Raw genomic sequence first — 26198 nt, 5'->3', positions numbered from 1 at the left:
AAATGGTGCCGAGGGCAGAAAGATTCCAGTATTATCAAGACTGACTGACTCTGTCACGCTGAGTCAAGATCACTTGATTATTGCGTGTTCAGAGTCAGAGTCTGGTGTTCAAAGCAGATTTAAAAGCATTTATGTTCTCCAGTATCTTTGACTGAATATTTGGGCGGCTTCACACCAGCCTCGTTGAGTCCGGCTGAACTGAACCCTGGAGCATGTGCCCCCTTTGTGTTTGGGTTGTTTGGGTTGGTGTGGACGGCACACTTGAACTGTGGCATGAACCAATTAGCCACTCTCTGAGGGTGGTCTTGTGTCGCTGTCAAAAGAACTGTGAAGTGGTTATTTCTGGTGTGAATAACATTCAAACCATTTACAGAAGCATAGCAGTATGTGTGTCATTTCAATGGTTAAAAGACTTTTTGTCTTCCTGTTTTGGATACTGGTGAACTAGTAGAGTGTTTACTACCGAAATATGGACCAGCAGAGATGAAACCTGGACTCAGGATGAAGTGAGAAATGTCTACATTATTAAATGATCTAATACTCGCTGTTTTACAAAGCGTTCATACACACAGTCCTCTAAAGTCTGCTGATATGCACCAACACGAACAGAACCTGAAGGTTCTCCATGATGCACGATACTCAGGTAGAAATCATCATCCTCACAAGTCTGTTCATTTCTCTTATCATCTTTTTAAGTAATTATTTAACCGTTTTAACATTTTACTTTGGGTTTTAATATTTATTCTGACTTTCAGCGCTCTATATGCATTATGCAGTGCACTAGTGTGCTGGTCTTGCTTTAAATTTACACATATAGCCATATATCTTGAGAACAAAGCGAGCTTTATTAAACTTTAACCTTTTACCATCAGATCATACACCCTGATCTCCTGTGTGTACGCATGACTCTGTGTGTGTGTGTGTGTGTGTGTGTGTGTGTGTGTGTGTGTGTGTGTGTGTGTGGCAGGAGATGGTGTGTTGTAACAGCCACCAGTGCAAGTCTGTAATCCTTCATGCTACACTGATCACTCAATCTGTCGCTTCAGTTCTTCTTCAGCTTTTAGCTCTCAGTGTGTGTGTGTGTGTGTGTGTGTGTGTGTGTGTATGTGTGTGTGTGTGTGTGTGTGTGTGTGTGTGTGTGTGTGTGTGTGTGTGTGTGTGTGTGTGTATGTGTGTGTGTGTGAGCTCTTTCTTAAGCTACAATGAGACTCAAACTCTATTATTCATAGGCTTAGGGAGAAGAGCAGTGTGCATGAAAGTGTGTGTGTGAAAAGGAAAGTAAACAGTGTCGATTATAAGTTTGTTTGCTTTAGTCACATTTCTTTAAGAAAACCTGCCTGCTGAGTTAAAGCCGAAACAAAGAGATCACCAGTCACTGATGCCTGTAATCCGTCTGATCACCACCTGCCTCAAATCATCTATTGACGCTATATAGATTATATTGATCATGGGGATATTTTGACATTTTACAACTTAATTTACATGAACTAGCCTGGCTATAAATGTCCTCAGTACTCATTAACATTGCATTGTTGTTTCCTCTTCACTATAGGAGGCATCTCTCATGGCTAAATCTGCTGCTGGAGTTGAGCAGTGCAGTAGGATTGCTTAATATTTCGTAACATGTCCATGTCAGAGTCAGTAACACAGTATACTGGCAGGATGATGAAGACAGGGGCTGCAGGGAGCAGACAAGTCCAGCTGACTGCTGTCTGCTCCACTTGCCCACCAACATCAACAAGAATATACCTGTAGTGAGTGAGATCCACTGTGAGCTGCTTTATTTGGTTCTCCACTGTGTGGTAAAGCTGGACTTTCCTTAAGCCTTCTTCAAAGATGAACTATGAAAACATCCAGTGTCATTTCTTAGCTTAGTTGGTCATTATGCTCCAGTTAATGGTGCCTAGCAAATTACAATTACAGCTTCATTTAAAGAGTTTTGTTTGATATAATGTGGAGGAGTAGAACCGATATAAGAATAATATACTATTCATACTATATACTACTATACTATGTCAGGGATGCACAGATTGATCAGATGTCAGTCGTTATCATTAGATATTCAGTAAAAAATGTGAGATCGGGATTAATGCCTACGAGTCATGAAAACAGATGAAAAACTTGAGACAGTTCTCAGCTGAGATGGTGTCACTGTCACATGTTTAACAACCAGAAACAGCAGCATGCGCATCATGATTTCTCTACATCTGTTACTCACGCTGTGTGGCCTCCAGTGAACGTGGAATGAATTCAAAACACACCATCTAGAGTGGTTATCCAAGCTGATGATGCTCCAGATTTTAAAATAGAAAAATTATATTCAAGCATCTGCTTAAAAACTCTCACACAACCCCATATTCTTTCCTTTCCAGTACAACTCTAATATAACCCTGTCTCTATTAACTGTCATGTCACTCATGCTTATCATATCTGTTTGCTATTTTAGGAAGGTAGATAGCCAACTACAGTTTGTCAGTCGCAGAAATACGAAGCCTTCTTTTAATCTACCCTGTTAAAATGACTCAATTACTACAAACTCAACACTTCCTGTATTTATTTGAAATTAAAAGCATTTTACTGGACAAAAAGCTTTATATTTCTTAGCAAGGCTTCTGTTTTGGAACATTTGCAGGACCAGCATGCAACTCATTGATAAGCTTGATCCATTTTTAGTATAGAAACATTCATTGTAGCCACACTGACATGTCTGACAAGTCACCAATGAAAACCTCACACACACTGCTTAGTGGTTCATGTACGAAACCCGCCAGTCACACTCAAGAGTAAGGGAATTAATCCTGACTTTAATCATTAGAGACCCCTGAACCAAGAAGCCAAGAGTCAGAGTTAATAATTAGTAAGTAATCCTCATTCGATCTTTAATACAGAATCAGAAAAACCTTTCCCATCTGCTCTCCCACATGTTCTTAAGTCCCTTTGCTCTGAATCCAACTATCAAGTCCTTCAGTGTGACTTGTTTATTATGTCAGGGCTCTATACTCAGCCTGGCAGCGTTGCATCAACACTTAAGAGTCGAGAGCAGCTCGCTGTCAAACGCTCACCTGTGCTGTGACCCCTCTGTGTGTCTTCTAAATGAGAATGAAAGCGTGGGACCTGTAGAAAGAGATCGTTTAGAGGTAGCATCTGCCTGACGTCTGATTGATTTTCTCCCTGACCTAAAGAACAGACAGGTGTGTGCGTGGATGTAAGCGTGTGTGTGTGTGTGTGTGTGCGTCTGCCACTCAGACTACCAGAAAAATCCATGGAGTCAGGGGTTGCTGTGGTAACGGTAATCACTTTTAATTCAGCATCAGGGAGAAGGAGAGGGGATAAAGGTGGAGTGGCAGCAGTTTAGTAGGGTAATGTGGGAGTTGTAGAGGTGGAAACAACAAAATGTGTCAGCAGGGAAAACGAGGTGAGTGTGTTTCCTTGTTTAGCGACTCTGCAAGCATGGTGAGGGAAGCAGAATGATAAGACTTTACATAAATACCTTTCTTTCTCAATGTCACATGATTTAAAAGCTCCTCCTCTTCTCTCTTCTCCTCCCTCTCTGCTGGCAGATACTAATCCGTTCATCAGCTGCTGGTGAGCGGCTGGTATTTGTCCAACAGCCTCTCCTCTCCTGTCAAGCTTCTTCCTCTCGTTTTTAAATTTTACCACACGGTAGAGAGGAGGGAAGGATATTAATTATGCATTCCCCCTTTTTGCCCCCTCTCCACCTCCCTTATCTGTCTCTTCACTTTTCCTTTTTGCTCCTTCTCCCCACCTCCTCCTCTCTGTCCTTCTCCCTCTCTGTGTTATGAATACCATTAATGAGCTGGCGAGAGACAAACCGACAGACAGAACAGGACGGTGTGTGATGCTAATTAATGGGTTTGGTTTGTTTCCTCTGTCACTTTACTCAACCTCCTGCTGGCTTAAACACACACACACACACACACACACACACACACACACACACACACACACACACACACACACAGTCACACACACACACACAGTCACACACACACACACTCAGATGCTGTCTTCTATATGAGGCTGAGTGGAGGAAAAATAGGAAAACCAACATCAACAACATGTGCGGAGCGTGCAGCTACAGAAAAACCACCACCTGCCACTCAAGCCAGCCTCCTTATAGTATAGTGCTCACACACACACACATGCACATGCACGCCAGTCCGTAATTTTCCGCCACGCTCCACTCCCAGCCAATGAGGAGCAAGATCGGGGCTTCTCAGAACGTGAGGGGGAGGGGACAGGCTGCTGGCTGATTGACAGCCAGCGCCCTACAGGTGGAGAGAGAAGAAGAGGGGGGGGGAGGACGGCAGAGAGAAGCAAGAGAAGGGGGTGAGTGAGGAGGAGACGAGAGGCAGCGGCAATCAGACTTCCACACACACACACCTATACACACACACACACACACTCCACTCACAGTGCACTGTTCCTCCCCTCCTGCCTACCTTGAGAGCTTGCTTCCCCCGGCAGACTGTAGCCGACTACCATCTCTATCATCACCTCCACCTCCAGCTGCACACAGCTGCACCAAGATGAGCCAGTGCAGGAAAAGGTGCAAGAGGCAGCTCACCAAGGTGGCTCGCTATTTCTACCACTTCCTCATGGGAACGCTCACCCAAGGTAGGCACCCCAAAAAAACTTCCACTTCCATCCACACCCTTGCTGGTGGGTCCGCTGCCTCCTTTGTGTGAAGCCAAGTGGAGATGGTCTTCAGTGGAGTTTGTTGTCTGTTTTGCAAGAGGTGTGCAGATGGTGTGGTTTCTGGTCTTTTGCTGATGGTTTCTGTTTTTAGTCCATCTGTGGCTCAGTTTGTTTGCTACCTGAATGATGGCAGAGCAGATGCACTCCTGATTTGCATAGATCCAAAGCAAGCATATGTTTTCAAAGAGCGTGAATGGACTTGTAGGGTTTGTGTGTGTGTATGTACAGTATAGTCTATATACACACACTCTGTTTCATCTCCAGACTGAGAGACCATACAAAGCATCGGCATCAAACAGCTTAAAGATTCCACTCATTATTCTCTGCACAATGTATTTTCATATGTCTTGTACAAAACAAAGTGTAAACATTAACACTTTTTGCTCCCATTTTCATGAGTTAAAGTGAAAAATCTAAGACTTCCTCTGTGCACACAAAAGGTCTATTTCTCTCAAATTTGTTTGTGACCATTTGCCAAGATAATCCATCCACCTGCACCTGACAAGTGTGACAGATAGAAATGCTGATTAAACAGCAGGGTTATTGCACAGGTGTACCTTGGACTGGTCACAATAAAAGGCCACTTGAAAATGTGCAGTTTTACCTTGAAAAAAAAAGGCTTTTATTAGGCACTGAATTGGCTCTATTTCACATAGGGGTTCAGATACCAATTTTTTTCCCCCATGATGACAAAGTCATGACCTGCCCAAGGATTTTTTCAAGTCTGTGAGCCAAATTTGAGATAAACAAACCTTTAGTTTATGAAAGAAAATGGTAGCAAAAACACAGCACAGTATGCTTGTGGGCATATGTTTTTTTTGTCAGTTCCTATGCATAATAATCAATGATCAATATGCACAGTGATGATTTGTTGGGGTTGAATGAACGATTCATTCCCACCAGGAAGTTGCAGTTTTGCGATCACAACAAGTAACACAAATTCATCCAGTCCCTGTGAATTCTGCACAACCTTGCAATTCTGTCCAATCATTGCAACTTTTCTGCAAACCTGACCAATAATCTTTGCTTCCCGTGACTTTCACCAATCATAGCAGTCCCCTGCACAAACATCATACATGTACATCTCAATGAATGGACTGTTTTATTATTTACCGCTGTTTTTGTATTTTTCATTTACTGAAAAGAAAACAAGGTTTGTCATTTTTATTGACATTTATCAATGGTCTCTGCACCTTTACAATTTTGTACTTGCTATTTTGTTTATTATGCTTATTTTGGAGTTTCACCTCCAAAAAGATTTTGGTTCTTGTGGAGTATCCCAAGGTGATTTTCTTCATTTACAAATAAATAATATTTTTATTAGAATTCTGTAATCCTGAAGCTTTTTTGTAACGTTACTCAGAACACTAGAATAGTGTTGAAAAAAGTTGTTTTTTTATGAATTATACACACAAAACAAAACAAAAAAAATGCAACTTATTTTTTTGCAATTTAAACTTGCAAAAATGCCTGAAAACAAAGCAACATGCATCATAATTTTTCAGAAAACTTGCTGTGAAATCAGGCATTTTAGGCTGCAAGAATCCCCCAAAAATCCTGTGAAATCCTGGAGGGACGGACTATTTCCCTCTATTTTGAACTATTTTGAATCCCTCCCTCCTTCATCCTCTTCCCTTCACAGCTCCGTCCTTCTCTCTCCTCCTCCTCCTCCTCCTCCTCCTCCTCCTCCTCTCCAGCAGTCAAACAGATTGCCCTCTGGAAGCATGTGGCATTCCACCTCCATTGAGAATCTCTCAGTGGGAGAAAAACACACACACAGCCTTTTATCCAGCCCTTCAGCCAGTTCCCTGTATGACATCAACTCACCCCCATCTTCCTCTCTAGCACTCTCCGTACAGTTACACACAACTTTATAATGCTAATCTGTGCACTGAGATTAGAATAAAGTTTTATAAGCTCCATCAAAATCTTTTCTTGATACTTAGAAGGTCTTATTTCTTTTATGTCCTCTCATGCTTTGTGTTCATGAGCTTAGTGTTGGCTGAATAAAGTGTCCTTTGCCAGAAACACCCTCTATAGTTGCCTATTGACAGCCTGCTGCTAAGCTTTACACCCATTTTCCTCTTTTTTTTTTCCTGTGAGTGATATTGAGCAGCAGCACACATTGCCTTGGGGAAGACACAACAAAGTAGGGTGGTTCTATTGAATCCCAGCAGTTGATCCTAGAAGGTGGAGATAAAGCTGTGTTTAGATGACCTTGTCAATAGAGCAGTGTGTGAATGCTAATTTGACATCCGTGCCGCTCATCACCGCCTCGGCTTTTCCCCTCGTTATTTCTTCAGACTTTGACATCTGCAGAGCTTTGTGTTCAAAGCAGCAATTGGACATGTGTGGAGAGGCACGCACACACATTTACACACGCATTATAACCCATACTGTGTCCTGACCAGCAATAACACGTATATGATGTCCAATCTACTCGTTTGGAAAATACCAATATTTGTGCTGATAAAGATTTTTTTTTCTTTTTTTGTTCAGAGTGAGGTGTTATATGTTTTTAAAGAGAGAAAAGAGTTCGGATTATATAACATGGGCTTTTATGAGGTACTTATCGACAGCCAGTCTGTTACTTACAGTAAATGCTTTGCTGTCAGGCAGCCTTTTCTGACAGGAAACTGCCGGAAACTATACAAGCCAAATAGCACCCTCTCTAACTGGTGAAATCAGTAATTTTACCTTGCAAAACACAGGAGTTGCTGGTCTATTGCTGCCGTGATCTGTTAGTTTGTTTGTGTTACTGTGTGGCTCCGGTGAATCTGGACTATCCCTTTATTACACACAAGTCACACAATTTCACAAACAAACTAACAGATCACAGCAGCATTAGACCAGCAGCTCTGCAAGGTAGAATTACTGATTTCACATGTGTAGTTTGGCTGGTTAGGAGAGAGCAATATTTGGCCTCAGGGAGATTTCCTGTTGGAAAAGGCTGTCTGATGGCAAAGCAAAATGGTGAAAATAATCTAAATATAGTGCACGCTTTTACTGATATTGATACGTATAGGGGGACCTTTATTTAAGTGGTTAAAATGACCCTGTCCACAGCAGTACATTGCTTGGTGTACATGCTGGTACTCCTCTCTGCTTCTCCTAACTGGAGGTGTGTCAACCAAGCATGGTACCACAGCAGCCGAATCTCACACCAAAGCTTTTAATAAACATGCTGATCCACTAGAGGATACTGTGTCAGTGTCACGTTTTGGCTCACCTATGCCTGAAAGGTACACACAAGTATGAAGGTGCAGTGCCAGCAGGGGATCCAGGGACACTGATTGGAGCAAAAGATGAATTTAGTCTGAAGAGTGAGAAAGTTCACGTGGGAAGGAGGAAGGAGAAAGAGACCGGGATTAAGTTCCCATGATGCCAATAGTCACATCTGATTCTTTAAAGGAAGTAGTTGTTTTAACCAAAGCCATCATTTTTTCTTAAGCACTCACCAAGTATGGTGTCTGACCCTACACAAACTAGAAATGTCACCTGACATGTTCTCAGCACGCTTTAAAGTCCAAACCCTACCTTCATCCTTTCAAGCATAAAACTTAAGTACTACAGTATTTAAAGCACTTTTATACAGTCACTTGATCAAACTTTTTTCATTCAATAATGAAGCATTAATAACCTTTTTTTTTTTTTTAAACATATCAGTTACTGCTTAATGAATTGAGTTTGATTGTGCTAATTTTGCTGATTTGCGTCTATTAAAATGCATGAAAGGATTGAAGTAATTGATGTTCCGGACATCTGTTGGGTGCCTCACGTACCCAGTCAATACTCACACATGCATACCCTCACACAAACAGAAACACACACATCTAGTCTGATACGGAAACAGAAACACTGGTAAATAGTGGAGTTTGACATTTTGCTTGCAAAACAAACTCCTCACTGCTCACCCAGCTAACTAGCTACACAGTCTCAAAGCCTCTTCACCAGCTACCGTCTATGAAGTATTTATTAAAAACATCGTCGGCGCGCACACGCGCCTGTGTGTATGTGTGTGCACATGCCCATCCTTAAGTTTACTGAGAATGGAGTTACCATGACTACTGGCTCCTGTGTGTCTGTTCCAATGGCAGGCAGGGAGAAAGAGAGAGACGTCTGCTTCAGTGCGATGGGAGCCATTGAGGGCTGAACTGTATAATGGCTGTGTGCTACACAGGGATTTCATCAAGGCCATTCAGAGTTTGGTATTTGGGTTTTGTGGCATTTTTGGCTGAGCCAAGGTGCTGAGGGACGTGCCATTTAAGTCAGGCACGGAGAGACAGAATTTACTCTACCGTCAAACTGCGTGTGGACATAACAGTGATTTAACCTATGCAAAAAAAGGACACATGACATTCAGAAAGCCCCGGATTAATGGATGTTTTTATTCCACCTCGTGGGATATAAGCAGCAAACAATGTTTGAAAAACTCTACCAATTTTTTCTTGATTTTTATTTGCCTACTGAGCCCCATCTATAATTATTTCAGTCTACTCTAACTCTAATCACATCCCCCTGTCCATCCCACCGTAGACCAGCACAGTGGTCAGGAGCCTGACTGCGTCTGCTTATAGCTCCTCTGTGTTTGTGTGCGTGCACATTACTGATGACAGTCATTTGTAGTCACCCTCCTTCTTGCCCCTACTTTGCCCACTAATTAGTTTGTTTCATTAGCCTCTGTAGGGGAAACAAGGCCATGCTGGTGTGTGTGTGTGTGTGTCCTCGTCTCCTTCCTTGCCCTAGAGCTTTGTTTGTGTCGATTTACCTAATAGTGGCAATAGCTCTGTTTAGTGCAATTAAAATGTATTAAATACTGTTCAACTTGTTTGCCTGCCTATATACGCACAAACGTGGTGCATTAAGTATACCAGTTCACACAGACTATCTTAGCTTTCCACCTCTCTTTGCTCCATGACGCTATCTTAGTGTGTACGTGTTGTGTCTTTGGCTGTATAGAATCTGTGAACTCTATCGATCTGTCCTTTAGCCATGCTCTTATCTAACATAAACAGTCCAAGCTGACTCTTCCTGCACCCTCTCTCCTCTTACTTACAGTACATACCTCCTGGCCCCATCAGTGTCTCGTACTGTACCTCTGCATTGTGTCGTTACAGTGCGCAATACAGAAAGGAGACTAGCTAATGGTCATTTGACAGGCTTTGAGATCGGGGCATTAAGTGGTTGACTTCATATCGTGAGAAACGCTGAGAGAGGAATGGGTTGAATAGTCAGTTTATGTGACTTCATACCAACTTTTAAAAATATATTAATCATCTGTATCAATAATCCAAAATGGCAGCCTACATAGAAAAAGACACTGGACATGATGTAAGTATTTTTAGTCAAACAGTAATATTAAAAATGATGTACTACACTGCACAAGTCTGATTTTCTCCTGAATTTTACCCACTCTCATCTGGTCATTCTCGAATTAGAATTAATGTAAATGTTAACAGCTTGTTACTCAAGGATTTGGAATTGTGTCAAAAAGAGATGTGAATTACTATTATTCAGTTGTTTCTCTTTTTAAAAGTTTATATTCAAAACATTAAAGAATGATACCAATTAATTGTTTCTGAAATGTTTTAAAAGCTGGACATGAACCATTAAAAAGAACAGGGAAATGTTGAGTTTATACCCTTAATTGGCAATTAATTTCAGTAGACTGTAAACAGAAAAATAAACATCATAGTTTGAAAAAAAGAAAGAAGTTTTGTCATTTGAGGTACATTAGAAAATAGCAATTAATTATGTGTTTGCCCATTTAAGGTATTAAAAGCAGCAGTTGTTGGAGCTCCTTCTTCCACAATTTCATGAATTCATCATAAATTGATGATTGATGATAAAGATGTGTGTCGTTCGACAAAACTAACAGGAAAGTCACCATACAGTCCTGAGAAGAGTGTTGCAGACAGCTAGAAACTCAGGACTTTATGACCTCCTATAAGAAAAAGTACAACACCACTCAAAGTCAGAGTTCTTCCTTGTGAACTGGGGGCAAATCCATCCACTCCAACTTCATGAAGGAGCAGCTGTCCAACATCACAAAACAGTAGCAGCGGTGGTCAGTCAGTCAGTCAAAGTGCACACAGTCTCTTCTCAAGTAGAAGTACAGATACTTGGGTAAAAAAAAAAATAGACTGGCAAAAGTCGAAGTGATTCAGTTTCTTTACTCAAATAAAAGGGAAAAACTACAGGCTGTGAAATGTACTCAAAGTATAAAAGTGAAATGTAATGCATGATATGCACACATGAATACATTTCGGCTGAAATCGGTTGTGATGTCAGGAAGGCTGCACGCAAGCATACAGAATAGAAATAATCAATAATTCCTATCAAATTAATTCCCTTACTGTGTGTTCCAATACCAATAAAAACATATGTTTCAGAATACAGTATGTCTGCATCTTATGATATCATCAGGAAGGTGTATGTATGCTGTCTGTAAGGGCAGCTGAGTACTTTCTTTTCTAAAAGCAAAAAGAAAAAGTGTGATTTGTAATACAGTCTTCTCATGTGCCTTGTTTTACCTCACTTCCTGCCTTTGTTCTTTTCTCACCTCTTCTTCCTTTTGTTCGTTTGTTTCACCTGTCCTTAATTAGTCCTTTGTGTGTGTAGTCCTGGTGTTTCTTTGTCTCAATGTCAGTCTGTTTTTGCCCTTCCAACTATTTCCTCTGTGTTTTGGACTTGTGTTTCGTTTTATTTTGGACTTTGTATTTCTTGTTTGCCCTTTGGGTTTCTTTGCCCTCTGTGCTGTCCTCAGGTTTATAACTGTGCCTGACTCACTTAAGCATAATCGTGCGCATTTTGGATCTAACCTTTTGCATTATTTCTGTCCTGCTTGACAGATACACAACAGATACTTTAACATAATTTGGCAATTTGTCCAATTCACATTCACAGAAATTTTAATTTAGCAATAGAAAGTAAATTTGGCCTTTGAATAAAATAGTTCCATCTATTTGACAGGTCAAAAACTGGCTCCTTTCCATCGCCACAATTTCAAACCAGTTTGTCCAAATCATCTGTGTATTTTATTTACTTTTATGATTATAGGTGTGCATAACACTGACCACAGATGCATTCTGGTCCTGGTTGTGTTAGTCAAATAACAAATTCTTTGACAGTAATTTCATAGTGGTGAAGTGCATTTTTTTCCCCCCAGTCAAATAACAAGAAACACCTTGTGCCTTAACAACTTAACCCCACAGTAACTACACAAACACATTATTTTGTTTTGTAAATTGTAATAGATGCCTGTAACAGATGTGTTAAATTAATATTTCATGTCTGTAGATGAATGTCTTTGGTTGCTGTGTAATGAGCAGCAGTACATGCTGGTCATAATGTAATATAATGAATATAATTCTCTTCAGGTCAAATTCGCTTCCTGTGACTTAATCATTTCGTAAAATGCACTTTCCACCACTGAACCTCTGTATTTTACAGCAGGAAACACATATGAGAACCAAGAAATAGTCACATTCATTATCTTCTTCAGAGTGCGAGTCATTTGTTAGGGGCTTTGACAGTTTTCTAAATGAAACTGGGTGTTAGTCTTCCTCCAGAGGCTGTTAGAACTTTGTACTTTCTAATTAATAACCTCTGATTAGCACCACCATGTGCTGCTTCACCTTTCTGTCCCGTGGGCATGTATGCTTCCATACCACTGAGGGGTCATTTCAGTCGATACCGACAATTAATAATATTTTTTAATGAAGATCATCAGAAAAAAAGGTTGAATGTAACCACTCTATTTATCAAGGCACATAGGTAATATGTTTTAGGCCACAACAATGAAAAACACACACAAATAAATAAATGGACTTAAATAAATAAAGTTGAATTAATTAGCTCACCTTGACACACTTTAAATATTGTAAGTAACACACTGACTATTGATAAGTACCTCATACAACATCACATCACATAAGCAGAACTGTCCCTTTAAGTGGAATGATTGAACATTTTTTTGAACAATTTTCTCATTGCTATTGATTAAATGTCTATTATTTAGTGTGTGTTTGTGTGTGTGTGTGTGTGTGTGTGTTTTTGTGTCAGGTGTGTGTATAGGTGGGTGGGGAAGATGGATTTCCAAAGACTGTTTTTCAGTTCTAGTACCTTGAAGCCGATTCTCTTTGCAGTGAACTCATGGCCATGACCAAAGAGATTTTGTTATCAACCTTTCATCTATGAATAAAATATGCTGGTCTGAGCCTTGGCCTCAGCGCAGAGATGCTGAGCTTTATTTGTGGATGAGATATTGCTGCGGTTACATTTTGTATTTTATTATGAAGACTTTCTAATGCTTGTGTTTGGATTCTGGGTGTTTACAGTCCATTGTAATAGCTACACTCTTGGTCCCCTTCTGATTAGTCATTTGTTTTCTTGATTAATTCATTAGTTGTTTATTCCATAAAATGTCAGAAGATGAGGTGAAAATATTGATCACTGTTTTCCAAAGCCCACAGTGACGTCCTCAAATGTCTTGTTTTGTCCACAACCCATTAAGATATTAGCTTTACTGTCACAGAGGAGTAAAGAAACCAGAAAATATTCACATTTGAGAAGCTGGAATCAGAGAATTTTTTCCTCCTTCAAATATATTGGAAAAAGTCTGAATGTGTGATAGGTACGTCGGAGGAATGTGCAGCTTAAAAACAATAAGAAGAACTATATTTTCTATCATACTGAGCAGGTTTCAGGGCTAACTCGGGATGGAGATCATGATCTGTTTTTAAAGAGGGGGAGGTCTTCAGGATATTTACATTATAGACCCTGTCTACACTCTATAGACCCTCCTTTTTTATTATTAAAATATATACACATTTGTTGTATTCAGGAGTTGGGAATTAACTAAACATCATAAATTAGTTTTATCTTTTCTGCAAGGCCTTGATTAATGTGTCTAATTTAAGTTTCTTTTTTATATGTGTATATATATATATATATATATATATATATATATATATATATATATATATATATATTCTTGCTGTTATATGAAGAGTATGCACTGACTGAGCAAGTCATTATATTTTATCTACAACCTCTAGAATGCCCTTTTTTTATGGTGTATTGACATTTATTCTATTTATTCAAACATTCATGTTGTGTGACTTTTTAATGGCTTTTGGGGATAGATGCAGGGTGACATTTATGATGATATATGATGATACTGTCTCTTTCCTGTCTCTGTTTTTTGGCTTCTGGGGGATTCGAGGCTATATGGATATTTAAGATTCATTGTGTCATTTCGTACCTTTTGAATGCTGTTGTCTGGCTGATGATGCATTCAGCAGTTTCAGGTGATGATCAATCTCAGCAGCCCTCTGATTGTGTGATTGGTAAATTTAGGCAGCTTCTATTTCTCGACATATATGGAAATGTTTTAATGCTGCCCACATATCTGATGGAGGTCACATAGATTGAAACATTGTTATTGAATAAAGAGGGCATTTTTCTATTTTTTAATGTAATAGTTGACATCTAATCTATTAATAAACTCATCTTTGCAGCTCTACTTCTGATTAAACTTGGAGAAAAGATGCACTTTGTTACTGAAGTGAGGAGTATGTATGTGTAAACTCTGACTGAACGTATCTCCTTCAAGCACCTGTAGAGTTTATTAGGTTTAAATGTCACCTCTGTGCCCTCCGTCGTCTCTGACAGACGTTCTTACACACCCATCCATCACTTTCCCTCCTTTTGACGAAAATTGACATTAAACGTCAATTTTAAGCTTAATGAATAAAACATGGACTGCCTGTGGTGGCAAATTCTGACGAGTGCTTGCAGGGGTTATCACATGTTATTGTAGAGTAGTAAGCCATATCGCAGTGTGTGGTAATAGCAGTCACAGTGGGAGGGGAATTGTTCATTACCATAAGGATAACTTACTCCAAGCTACAGTCCCCTGCCTGTGTGCTTTACCATGGGGTGAAGAGGAGACACTCTGTTGTCTCATATCAAAGCACAATAGGCAATATGAAAACCCAGTGGGAGGCGGAGCCGAGGCCTCGGATTCGGTTAGACGTGACTTGGAGGGCAGGAGCCGAGAGATATATTCGGATTCATTTGCAAGATTTTGTTCTGCTTCATTTGAGGTTTTCCTGGTTGCGCTGCCACGTTGTGACAACTGTTTTGTCATTTGATAATCTGTTGTGTGACACGATTAAAAACGAAGATCTTAAAGCGAGGGAAAGGAAATATAGAAAGCGACAAAGTGAGAAGACGATAGAGGAAGAAAAATGCCACATCTCATCACGTCTTCAGTCCTCACATCCATTTTAAGAACACTGATTTTGTCGCCAGACATGTGAAGATTCTCACTTAAATTATCTCGCTCACGCTGATTATTCACTTCTGTTTCTGTCTGTTGTTGACACCTCATGACTCCAACGTTCACAGTCAAGATGAAAAGATGGCCTAAAATAAACTATTTGAAGAAGTTCAAGGTCAAAGCCTGTGCAGAAAAAATGTTCCTCTTTGAAGATCTATATTTAAAAATGTCTGTTTAGCACGTGCTGCCAATTTTATCCACATGCGGTGGCATTCCAGATCAAGTTATTAAAGGAAAAGCGACAGTTGGTTTGTAGTTATTTGTGCACTCCTTGTATGCTGAATAATCCCTCTGCGTATCTGTTGCTTGCTTTCTTATCCTTTGTTTTCTCTGGCATCCATCCCACTGTTTTAGGCCTAATCTGCTCCATGCTGTTCACATTTCGCTCCGTCCCAAAGATGATTGAGTCAGTGCTCCAGCTTGCTCTGCCCGTCAGGTGCTGTGCTGTCTTTATCTGTGCGGCATTTGCACTTTCTACCTCTTATATCAACTTCAAACATGAATTAAAGCAGGTTGCAGGATTCTCACCTCTGACCAACAGCTCTCAGACTTCCTCTCAAGAGATACCGGGGGCAAGACAAGAAGCTTGAAATTGATTAAATTTCATTTTTGCCCGAAGCAAAGGCCGGTGTGAGCTGTATTTTAATTGGATGGTACGGTACATCAGGTTGTTCCTGTCATCCCTCATCCCTCTGAAGAAGAGCACGATCATCCGGTGCACAGCAGCCTGTTGAGCTTCAGATGCTTGTTTCAAGGAGGATTTCTTGGACGGTGGTCATAGTGCTTTAATGCTTTAGAGACAGCATTTCACAAAGTTTAGAAAGTTCCTCCTCTCTCAGTAATTCGCAAAAAAGAGAGTCTGGGGTTACTAGTATGTTCACAAACATCCACTGCAGTTAAGAGAGCCCATATGCGATTTGCATGACAGTGAACCAAATTATTCACTTACACCCGTTAAGTACATTGTCTTTTAATGTGGTCCAGGACACATTGTGCTGAAATAATGTGGTCACATGCGGCCCAAAGCATCTCCATATGTGGTCTGAGTGATCAGATCTCAAGTGCGTTCACACCTGTACTTAGAAGTGTCCACTTGTGGTTGGATCACCCAGGAGGCATGTTAATACCACGTCTGAACAGGGCCTCTCTCACAGCCTCACACTCTCCTGCTCCAAACTTCCTCTCTAGTAACAGCTCTTCTTGACTCCTCTTTCAACCTCTGCTCCCCCTCACCTCCATCCATCCCTCCCTCACCTTTCTCCCTCTGAATGAGGGAGATGTGAAACATCACCTTCATCCATCATGTGTATACACACACACACACCTCACACGTGCTAAAAATAAACTCCTATTAGCAGCCGTCTGAGTGGAGGGGGCAAAACTAGGTGTGACTGGTGGAGAGGGGAGGAAAGAGAAATTCAATGTGCAGAAAAGAGGAGGAGAAAATGAAGGAAAGTGTCTTGTAAATGAATGTATACATGTCTTTGATATGTTACAGCCACAGAATAAAGACATGACCTCACTTATAGGTTTTTTTTAGCAGGTTTAAAGGCTGAATTTTGGTTGATTTTTAGCAGATATCAGGACAGGTGCTACATTTTCCTTAAGTGTCCCCTTTTTTTCTATCAGTGAGTAAACAGAACAAACAAAATGACATATTTTATGGATATTTCATAATTATATACAATGCATAACAATAACCAAATGTGTCAACTGATAAACAGTACAATTACCTCAAATAGTGAACATAATAACTACGGGAAGTTTGTGCAGAAGAAGAAATTTGGATGAAGTTTGAGCAGATTATTTCCTGTGAATATTGCATCAGAGATGATATTTTTAGGAACTTTTTAATTCTGTTTCTGTATTATGTATTTTAAAATTTTTAACAATCATACATACTTTATAGGCTTCTTTTTTGTCGATTTCAGTGTTTTCTTCTCCCTGACACTCAGCCATTGTTCTGTTAGCTCTTTGGTAGTTTTAACTGCATACTTTTATAAAACAGGACAAGGCTGTTAAACAGAGAGTGAAGGCTCTGAGCCCTTATTCTGCTTATATCTTAATATTGATTTCAGTTTTAAAAATAACAACTTAATTTCATTTTCTTCACCGAAATGAATGAAATGCTGAGTTATAGGCATACTGTATATTTTAGAATAAAAGTTTGTTTCACCCCCTAAATTTAAAAAGGCCCCACAACCCCTGGTCAGGGTGTGAATCCCCAGGTTGGGAACTAATGTCCTTTTACTCATCCCCACATTGATGCATTAAAAGAGTATTTGACTGCAGTTTTAGCATACAGTATCGTACAGGATTTCTACAGTATGCTGACTCCAGCCTTAGAAGGACAGGACGTACAGCAGAGCAGCGATAGGCAGCTCGGGGCGTCACTGTGTTCGTGGCTGCAGTAGAATATCTCACATGTTGTTTTCAAGCTGGAGCTGCTTTCATCTCTGTCCTGAATCCCTGTTTTACAGTAAATCAGTTTGCCCTTTGTTTTCAGAGACACGTAATTATGTTAAATTATTAAAGTGTTTTCACAGAGTTTTCACTTTTTCTTTGAGCACAGTTGTAAAAAGAAGAGGCCACAATGTCTTGTTTGATTACATTTTTTTAGATGTTGGGAAGTGGACAATACATTTGAGCAGTTTCACCATAGTTTAGGAGTCTTTTAGGTTTGTGAGAACTAAATGTTTTCAAGAAAAGCTGTTGCATTTATTTCTTTATTTTTTCTTGTATGTGTGGAAAATGAATACAAAGACACGGGATGTAACCCTATAACAGTACATTAGTCTTTCCTGGACAATGAAAGATTATTAAATCTCTTTCTCTCCATGTCTCTGTCCGTGGTGCTGAAATACAGCTTCACTCACAAAGTATTGCTTGTCCTCAGTCCATTCCTTTTAACCTTCAACTTATCTGTCTTAATGGAAACTTTCCGTATATTAAACAGTCACATTGTGTGTCTGTGATAAAAAAAATTTTCCCCTCACATATTCAAACTTGCTGAGCATGCAGTTTTTATAGTTAATAGGCTGTAACATCCATTACTTTATCAAATTACCCATTATAATGTATATTAAGCTCACAGGGGGAACTACAGAAACAGGAATGCATTAACATACAGGATGTGCTAATTATGCATAGTAAAAGTAAAAAACATAAATAAAGTTAATGTACTGTACAGTGTGAGAAAATGGTTAATAATAAGAATAAGAATAGTGCTTCGGCTGCACCTGTTGTGCGTACATGATATATTTCTACACACAGAGAAATACTCATGCTCACCTCCATCTCCAAGAGCTGTTGCATCATTTGTCATTCACCCCAAACACACACACATATACACACACACATATACACACACACACACACACACACACACACACACACGTATGTACTGATCTATAAAGACTTATAGCCCTGATCTGAAATTCAGAACATTCAATTTACACCTTAATGACTTGTCCTCAATTTTTCAGTTTTCAGGGGAAATTTTTAGTAGTATTTTGATAAATAATTAATTTTCTAATCAGCTCTTTCCAGCCAGCCCCTCAGTCATTAAAGGCTAAGTAACTCAATGGAAGTGTATTTTCCATCCTTCGTTGACAAGTTCTTCTGGCAGGTGGATAAATTTACTGCTAACTATAGCTATCAGAGCAGTGAATAAATCTAAGCTAACTATAGCTATTAAATGCCTCAGGGATCTCTCAGTTACACTCCCGCTGCTGTATGTGAGCACAACGTGTAAATCTGTAAATCTGTGTAAATCTGACTCTTGACTTTCAGCGCAAAGTTCATTACCGAGGGAACATTTTATGTTTGCTTTTGCAACCTACATCTAATACAGAAAAAGAGCATCTTATAGTTAGCGTCCTATAGATTTTGAAGAACTGTGCACCTGAATAACTGTCTAATTCATACACATGCATAATGTAGTAAATACAAGCATGTAGCTAGTTAAGGTTTGATTTATGTTCTTGCATGGTTGAAAGGCATTCCCACTATCTCTACGTACAACTAAATGTCCTGTGCTCTGACCCAGAAAAAGGGCTATGTCTTTGATGTGGATAATACATAAATATTGATTACAATTTGTATTCTGATAGAGTGATAATGTACTAAATATAGTGAAGAAACAAGCTAGAATAATAACTTATCTGTCACGGCAGCAGGAGGGGAAGGACCCAAATGCAGATGAAGCAGGCAGAGGATCAGCGATTTATTACCAAAGTGAAGTCTTATATAGGCTCACAGGCAGGTAAAGAAAGGCAGTCAGGCGGGTACAAGAAGGCACACAAGAGTCAGAGTAAGGGGTCAGGTTCAGTGGCTTGCAAGCAAAAGCACCTGGAAATTGTGACGATCTGGCAGGAAGTGACAGGGAAATGGCTGGTTAAATATCTGCAGGGCTGAGAATGAGACGCAGGTGATGCTCACAAGTCACAATTTTTTGCAAGTCTCAAGTCAGACCTACTGTAGTGACTAAGTTTTTAGACAATGACAAACTGCTAACACACGTGGGAACTACAATATTTTAATATGCGTCTAAACTCACAAAGAAATTTGTGAATATGAGCATCGGTGAAGGCTGTAACTTCACCTCATCCATCAAAGAGCTGCCACTAGAAAATGACAAAGCAGATAAAGCACCTGACACCTCAGCAAGATCGGAAAGTGGTTGTTCATGATCTAAATAATAATCAGCTATTTTGTCCCGGCTGGTTCATGTTTTTTCCTCCACGATCAAACCAGACTTCAGTCCACCTGGATGTTGACAGACCCATATTTCCAGGCAGCCAATATGCCTATTCCCTGACTCATTTAAAGAAACATTTAATTAGATTTATTCCATTCCTCTTCCAGCCGCTCCTTTATTTTTCGTCCCTCTGTCTTTCTCTCCACGTCACACTATTTGTAAAGGACAGCAGTAGATGGAAACAAAGAAAGGATGCACATCGGGCCTATCCACCAGGGAGGCCGGTGGTCACAGTCACTAAAAGTCTGACGGTCCCCAACAGGGACAGAGCTGTCTGTTCCACTCAGCCATCCAGGCATGAGGACGGCAGACCTCGGACAGGGACGACCTTGAGAGACTGTGCCGCTGACCTTTAGTCAGCATGACAGAGAGAGAGCAACGGGGAGGGTGAGAAGAGGGTTAGAGGGAGGAAATGAAGAGGAAGGGGCGAGATAAAGGAGAGGTAGACGGAGTTGAGGATCGTTGAGAAGAGTGTAGGATACATAAAGAGAGAAGAGGGAAAAGAGAGGACGCTGAAGGAAGCTAAAAAGAGATAGTAAAGATGTTTGGATGGGATGAATGTGTCCAGAGAGTCTCCAAATAACATTTTATTTTCTGTTTGTTTTTTCTACACAAACATTTCAAACCTAAACACCAGTATGTTTGTCACTTTTCTCACACCCTTTTCCCACTGCTGCCTTTGCATTTCTTTGTTCTGTCTCTGTCTACAGAGCATGTTTAATAAAAATGAAATTCTCGCAAAGTGTATCACAGACTAAAGCTGTGTTTCCACCCAATGTACACAGACCTTATAGTCCCAGGAACTCCTTTTGGAGGATCTTGAAGGCCTGTTACAGCCTGAACACCCACAAAGATTAGGCTAATAGCTCTACTGAGGTATGAAAAAGAGGCAGCTGCTTTTACACACCATTTTCACAAGTGACTATACAACAATGATAATGCCACATAATCTGTAATATATCTGTTATTTCATTTTAATATTTTAATCTTCTCCGGGCATTGTTTCCCAGTTTGAACAATGTTCTGCTTGCATAACTTGCAGGAGATTTTAGTGTTCGCATAATCAATGTAGGTTCCAGTTCCTGCTGGATTTTGTTTGCAGCTGCAGATTTTTTAAAAATAATGGGGGCTGAGATAACATGTCCCTAGATCTTAATAGACCCTGGACCCGGCAGTGGAAACACACTGAGTTTCTCTGGGGAAAGTGCCTGCAGTGGAAATGTGGTTTAACAAATTTAGATTAAAGGGAAAAAGAAATTAAAGGTTTTATTTAGTCAGTTATATCAGTGATGATCATAATGGTTATGGGGCTAAAATTAAAAAACAAGACTAAGCAGCCTTGATTTTCTTGGATAAATAAAGGTACAAATAAAAGTAAAAATAAGAAATTTATTAAATAAATATCTAAATAGAAGAGTAAATATATCTTTCCCTGCTGAGAGACTCCATCAGCGCTGCTCCTGACTGACAACAATCTCTCTCTTCTCTCTATTACTGTAAATGTGTCACTTGCTTGTCAATTTCTCGAGTGGCACTCGTCTGTCATCTTTCTGCTCTGCATCAACTTGATGTCTGTCAGTCAGTGTGTGTGTGCTCTAGTAACAGGTTTGTGTGTGTGTGTTTGTAACTGTGCCTCTGGGTAGCTGTCTGTGTGTCACATTTGTGAGTGATATGTTTTATAGCTTGGGGAACAGAGTTCAAAACAAGATGAGGAGGCATACAAAGAGTTTGTACCACTTATAACACATACAGTACACAAAGACAGATACACTCTAAAAATTATTGGCATTTTAACCTTATTTGATATGTTGTTTTGTATGCAAATGTAAGCATCACAACACCTTACAGTCTTCTAAAATAAAAGCTATTTTATTCTGAAATTTCCTTGTAATGATTTTTCAGGAGATTTTTCAGATCATTCATATGTATGTGTTTTGAAAAAAAAAAGTCTGCAAAGGTTCTGACAAATGTTTAAAAATGAAAGGTTTTGTGCTTGTGTTTAATGTCGGATTCACTTCAGTGCAGTGGATAAAAGTTAATTATTTGCTTTGTAGACATGGAACAACAAAAGGGCACAAAAAGGGCAAACTGAAACAGTGATTGGCTTCCTTACTACATGAAGGATAAGCAGCATGGTCTAACTTAGCACGCTTGATCATCAAGCAGACGTCATTATTTGTATCTGTGTCAGTTCAACCAACAAAATTATCTGTCTATGCAAGTGTTGTGCCTTCAAAGCATCAAGTTTATTTAATATTGGAATGTAATTAAATTAAATATATTTTGAAATCCTCTTTTCATCACTCTCCATTTTGTTTTGTTTTTTAGTTTAGTATCTACACTAAGTCTTATGAACTGAACCCCACCACCTCCCCTTCAACTGAGGGACACTGAATGATCAGAAAAATGTTTCTTGATGTTTCTTGATGTGTTAATCATACTGTGGTTTTGTATGTATGTATTTTGTATGTTAAAGTAATAATATATTATAATATTATTATAATATTAAAATTAAGTACCTGTGTTAAAGTGCAACAGTAAAAATTAAAAAATATAAAGTGAAAAGTAGTACTCTGAACATTACTGTGTTTAATTATTTTTTTTCCCAAATAATTAAAAAAGATACTCGGATTGAAGAAATATCTGTTTCTATTACATTATTCTGATTCGGGTGCATTCCTATTACAGACAATTGCTTTCTATGAGTATCTGATAAAATATACAGTAATGTACATCTTCTTTATCCTGGTAGTCTTTCAGTTATCATAATTATTATTTGATTGTCTTCCATAGACAAGTCTTCATGTCCTTGGTGAAAGTCAAACATATTCAAATCATATTCATGTGGAAAACAGACTATAGGGTACATGAGTGATCTATCATACACCAGTTTCATGTGTTATTAATACTGTGATGTCCTTGAACAGCTGCATGTTCAGAGCATGCATGAATATTAGACACTTCACGTCCCCACAGTGTCTTACGTCTTTGGTTTAATGATCACCAGTTCCACGATTTTGTCATCATACCCCTCATCATCGTTGACAGTTAGCTTCTCCTCAGTTTTTCCATCAGGGAGTCGCTGTGATGTCGCTTCGCAAGAGGGATGGGTATTGAGAGCTGGTCCTAAATTGGCACTGCTTCCTGATTGGTCAGTTCCGAATTATTGATAAGCCCCTGGACAAAATGTGCTGCTATCGGCCTTCCTCACTAAAACTCAAGAAGTAGCCTCGTTTAAATCGTTAACATGACTTTCATGTTTACATGACATGTTCAGTCATAAGGAACATGAAGCCCAGTCTTACAAAATGATTACAGACAATCAGAATATTGACAATTGGGTTTAAAATGTCTGATTATTGACTTTTCTTTATCAATAATCTTTTAAAAGAGAATCATGTTGCATCTAAAGAATGATTTTTTTTTCCTACTGTCCCATAGAAAGTAGCATTGATGAGAGTATCCATACGTATCTGTATCAATAAGCAGTATTGTATTGATATTGTTATCAGTGAAATCAGAACGATACCCATTCCTACTTCACACCCTCCTGTCAGTTGTAGTGGCAGCTTCAGTTTGTTCCCTTTCTGTTCCGCTGCTTTCACGCTGTTTTGTCAGCTTGTCTGTCTCCGAGTCTGCATGATGTCAGTCTGACTCCATTTCCTCAAATCCAAGCGTTTTTTTGTCCGTACGTCTACGTACACACACACACACACACACACACACACACACACGCACACACAGACACACATATGGGTATGTGTGATCTCATCAGTTCCCACCTCCGGTTCTCCAAATCTGATTCCTCTCAGAGCTATTTATAGCTGTGGAGGCCCACTCCACACTGTGTGACACGTCATGACCTGTGTTCCTGCCTTGCTGCCTTTGTGAAAAGGAACATGTGACACTTTAAAGCAATTTTATCAGGTTTGTGTGTGTCTGTGTGTTCTCTCTAGTGGTTTTCCGGGAATCTTGCACTTTCTTACTCGCCACGTTTGTCGAGGGTTCACTTGTTCTGTGTTAACTGTGTGTTGTAGTACGATGCATACAAAGTGCAGCTTTCTGTCATTCATTTATCCTTGCAGAGTGAGGAACGTGTGGCATATGTCACCGCTGTTTTTCAGCCATATGCATGAATTGCTTGGAGGCTCAACTGATAAGTTAAGATGACTGATATTTGTGGGTCTACATGTACAAATATTGTTTGTTTCTGTTTGTCTCTATTGAAGTAATATTTTTTATGGCCAGAAAAGATCACAATAAAAAATACATAAATCAAGTTTCATCAAAGAAGCATCTTACTGTGTTAGATTGTGTTCTCTGTCTTAATTGCCATGCATTTGCTATAAATATTGCTAAAACAAAAATATGTTCATTAAAAAGCCAACACAACTTATCACCATCAGACAACCAAAACAAATTAGGATTCTTCAGCTGGATTTTTTCCAACAGATGGCTCCTTAAGTCACTGTATTCAGGGCAGTGAAACTGAGAGTGAAATTCATCCTCAGCAATAACCAGATCACAGAGAACATATATGCTGTTATTTAGGAATACTTTTATATCTGTCTACTTCTACTGCCACTGATAAGGAACTAGTTCTGGGCACATAGGGCTTCTGCCTTCTTTTTACAGTAAATAGTCCTTAAATTTCCTTTTTCCATTATTACTTATTGATCTTTACTTGTTTTTGTTTGACGATACAGCAATTATATTCCATTACAAGTTGTTTCTTAAAATGAAATGCAAATCAGAGAGACAAATATTGCAGAAACATCTCTTGGCGAGGGATGACTGTGGGCTCTGTTCCAGTTAAAGATCTTTTTGGTCATCCTTTCCTCTGGCAACAAACCAAGCCGGTTCCACATATTTCACATCTCTGCTTTAGAAGACATGATTCCCATCCCATGTCACCTTCAACAGCCCCCCTAGCGTTTTTGTGTACCACAATAAAGCATCTTATGTCTCGACTGTGGATAGGACGACTGTCAGGGCTGTCGTTAAAATCTCATACTCCTCCTGCAGCGTGAAATAAAGTTTAAAAATGCTAAAAAAAAAAAAAAAACAGAGGTCAGGGCAGAATTTCATTTTACTCATTACAAACCCTAACACTCTCCCTGCAGACTCTGCCAATGATTTTCTTCTCTCTGAAAAGGTCAATTTTCCATTAAAGACAAAACCAAGATATTTCTTATCTTAGAACTATCCAGTGAGCTAAGGCTGAGGACACGAGTTTACAGTAATAAACACGGAAAACAACGATAGTGATTACAGCAGAAACATAATGGACAGTTGTTTCTACTGATCTGTATCTGTCCATCATCATCCAAGTGTGAGGAGTGTTTGAATTCTGAGTGTGTAAATTTAATCATATTCATAAAGTGCACTCAAGAATTCCACTATGGATAAAAACAAATAGTGTCCAAAGCATGTACGCTAGGTTCTGCTTGCAATTAAATTTTATTGATACCAAAGTCATTAATGATTCTCCTGATCAGTCTCAGTCTTTATCAGTTCACTTACTGATTCGTGATCAAATTAATGTGTGGGGAAAAAGGTAGACCTACTCAGGTTTTCAGCATCAACACAATTGTTTGAACACAGAGTAGAAAAAAGTTGCTTTGCCATGACTCCTTCTTATTGCAAGTTTCCTGCAGAGTAGACACGGGACTTTGACGTCATTGCTACAGGAATGTGATGCAAGGCAATGACATTTTGAAATGTATAGTATCAGATACAGGAATGATTAGCTCTGAGACACGTGATTGCTTTTTACAGATGGGAAAGTTACTGTTGCTGTGACAGGGGACTCTGTACCTGTCAGTGATCATACAAAATTACAGTGATTCACAAGTTAGTTGAGTGTGGGCCGCGCTTCAGTTTTATTTGTTTGGGTTTTGAGATATTTGTCCCCGAAATGTCTGCCTTCACTTAATGGGTGCAAATGTAATCATGTTTGTTGTGCTTTTAAAAATTTAACATGTTGCAGAATGAGTGTGTCCTTGTTAGTCTGGATAATCCACAGAGCTCCCTGTCAACAGACTTTATAGAAGCTACAGTCTTTCTTCAGCAGAGAATAGCTCCAATGAAAACTGTTTACAACCAGGTCTGTGGATTTTTCAGAGACATTTTTTACAGAAAGTCGCTGCTGCTGCGAGAGATGTCATTGTCAAGGCTTTGATCACCACAAACTTCTATTCACCTGCAGTGTATTTCTGAATGGCTAAATGCTGCTACATGAAAATGTGAGGGTACCACCTTACAATTAGACTCCTCTCATAAATGATTTATAAATGGGTAATATGTTATTAATTGGGTTGCACACACTTCGTAAATAATTAATAATTAAACATGCTATAACACAGTTTTCATATA

The 26198-nt window shown here is 39.4% G+C and overlaps 1 protein-coding gene across 3 annotated transcripts in view; it reads left to right on the top strand.

Annotated features, from left to right (window-relative positions):
- The window catches only part of LOC146315353 (A-type potassium channel modulatory protein KCNIP2), a 156352-nt gene that overhangs the window by 83329 nt on the left and 46825 nt on the right, over window positions 1-26198 (top strand). The window contains exon 1 of one of the 3 annotated variants that reach the window (XM_084735864.1): window positions 4376-4638. The exons of the other annotated variants lie outside the window; for them this stretch is intronic. Coding sequence (XP_084591990.1) covers window positions 4551-4638 — 88 coding nt within the window. The 5' untranslated portion in view covers window positions 4376-4550. Of the gene's footprint in view, window positions 1-4375; window positions 4639-26198 lie in introns of those variants that run through there. 3 annotated transcript variants of the gene reach the window in all.

The sequence above is a fragment of the Lutjanus erythropterus genome, chromosome 14 (assembly GCF_056507025.1).
Source record: "Lutjanus erythropterus isolate fLutEry1 chromosome 14, fLutEry1.hap2, whole genome shotgun sequence".
NCBI lineage: Eukaryota > Metazoa > Chordata > Actinopteri > Lutjaniformes > Lutjanidae > Lutjanus > Lutjanus erythropterus.
The sequence above is the reverse complement of the archived record's forward strand: the minus strand, read 5'-3'. Positions and strand labels throughout refer to the sequence as shown.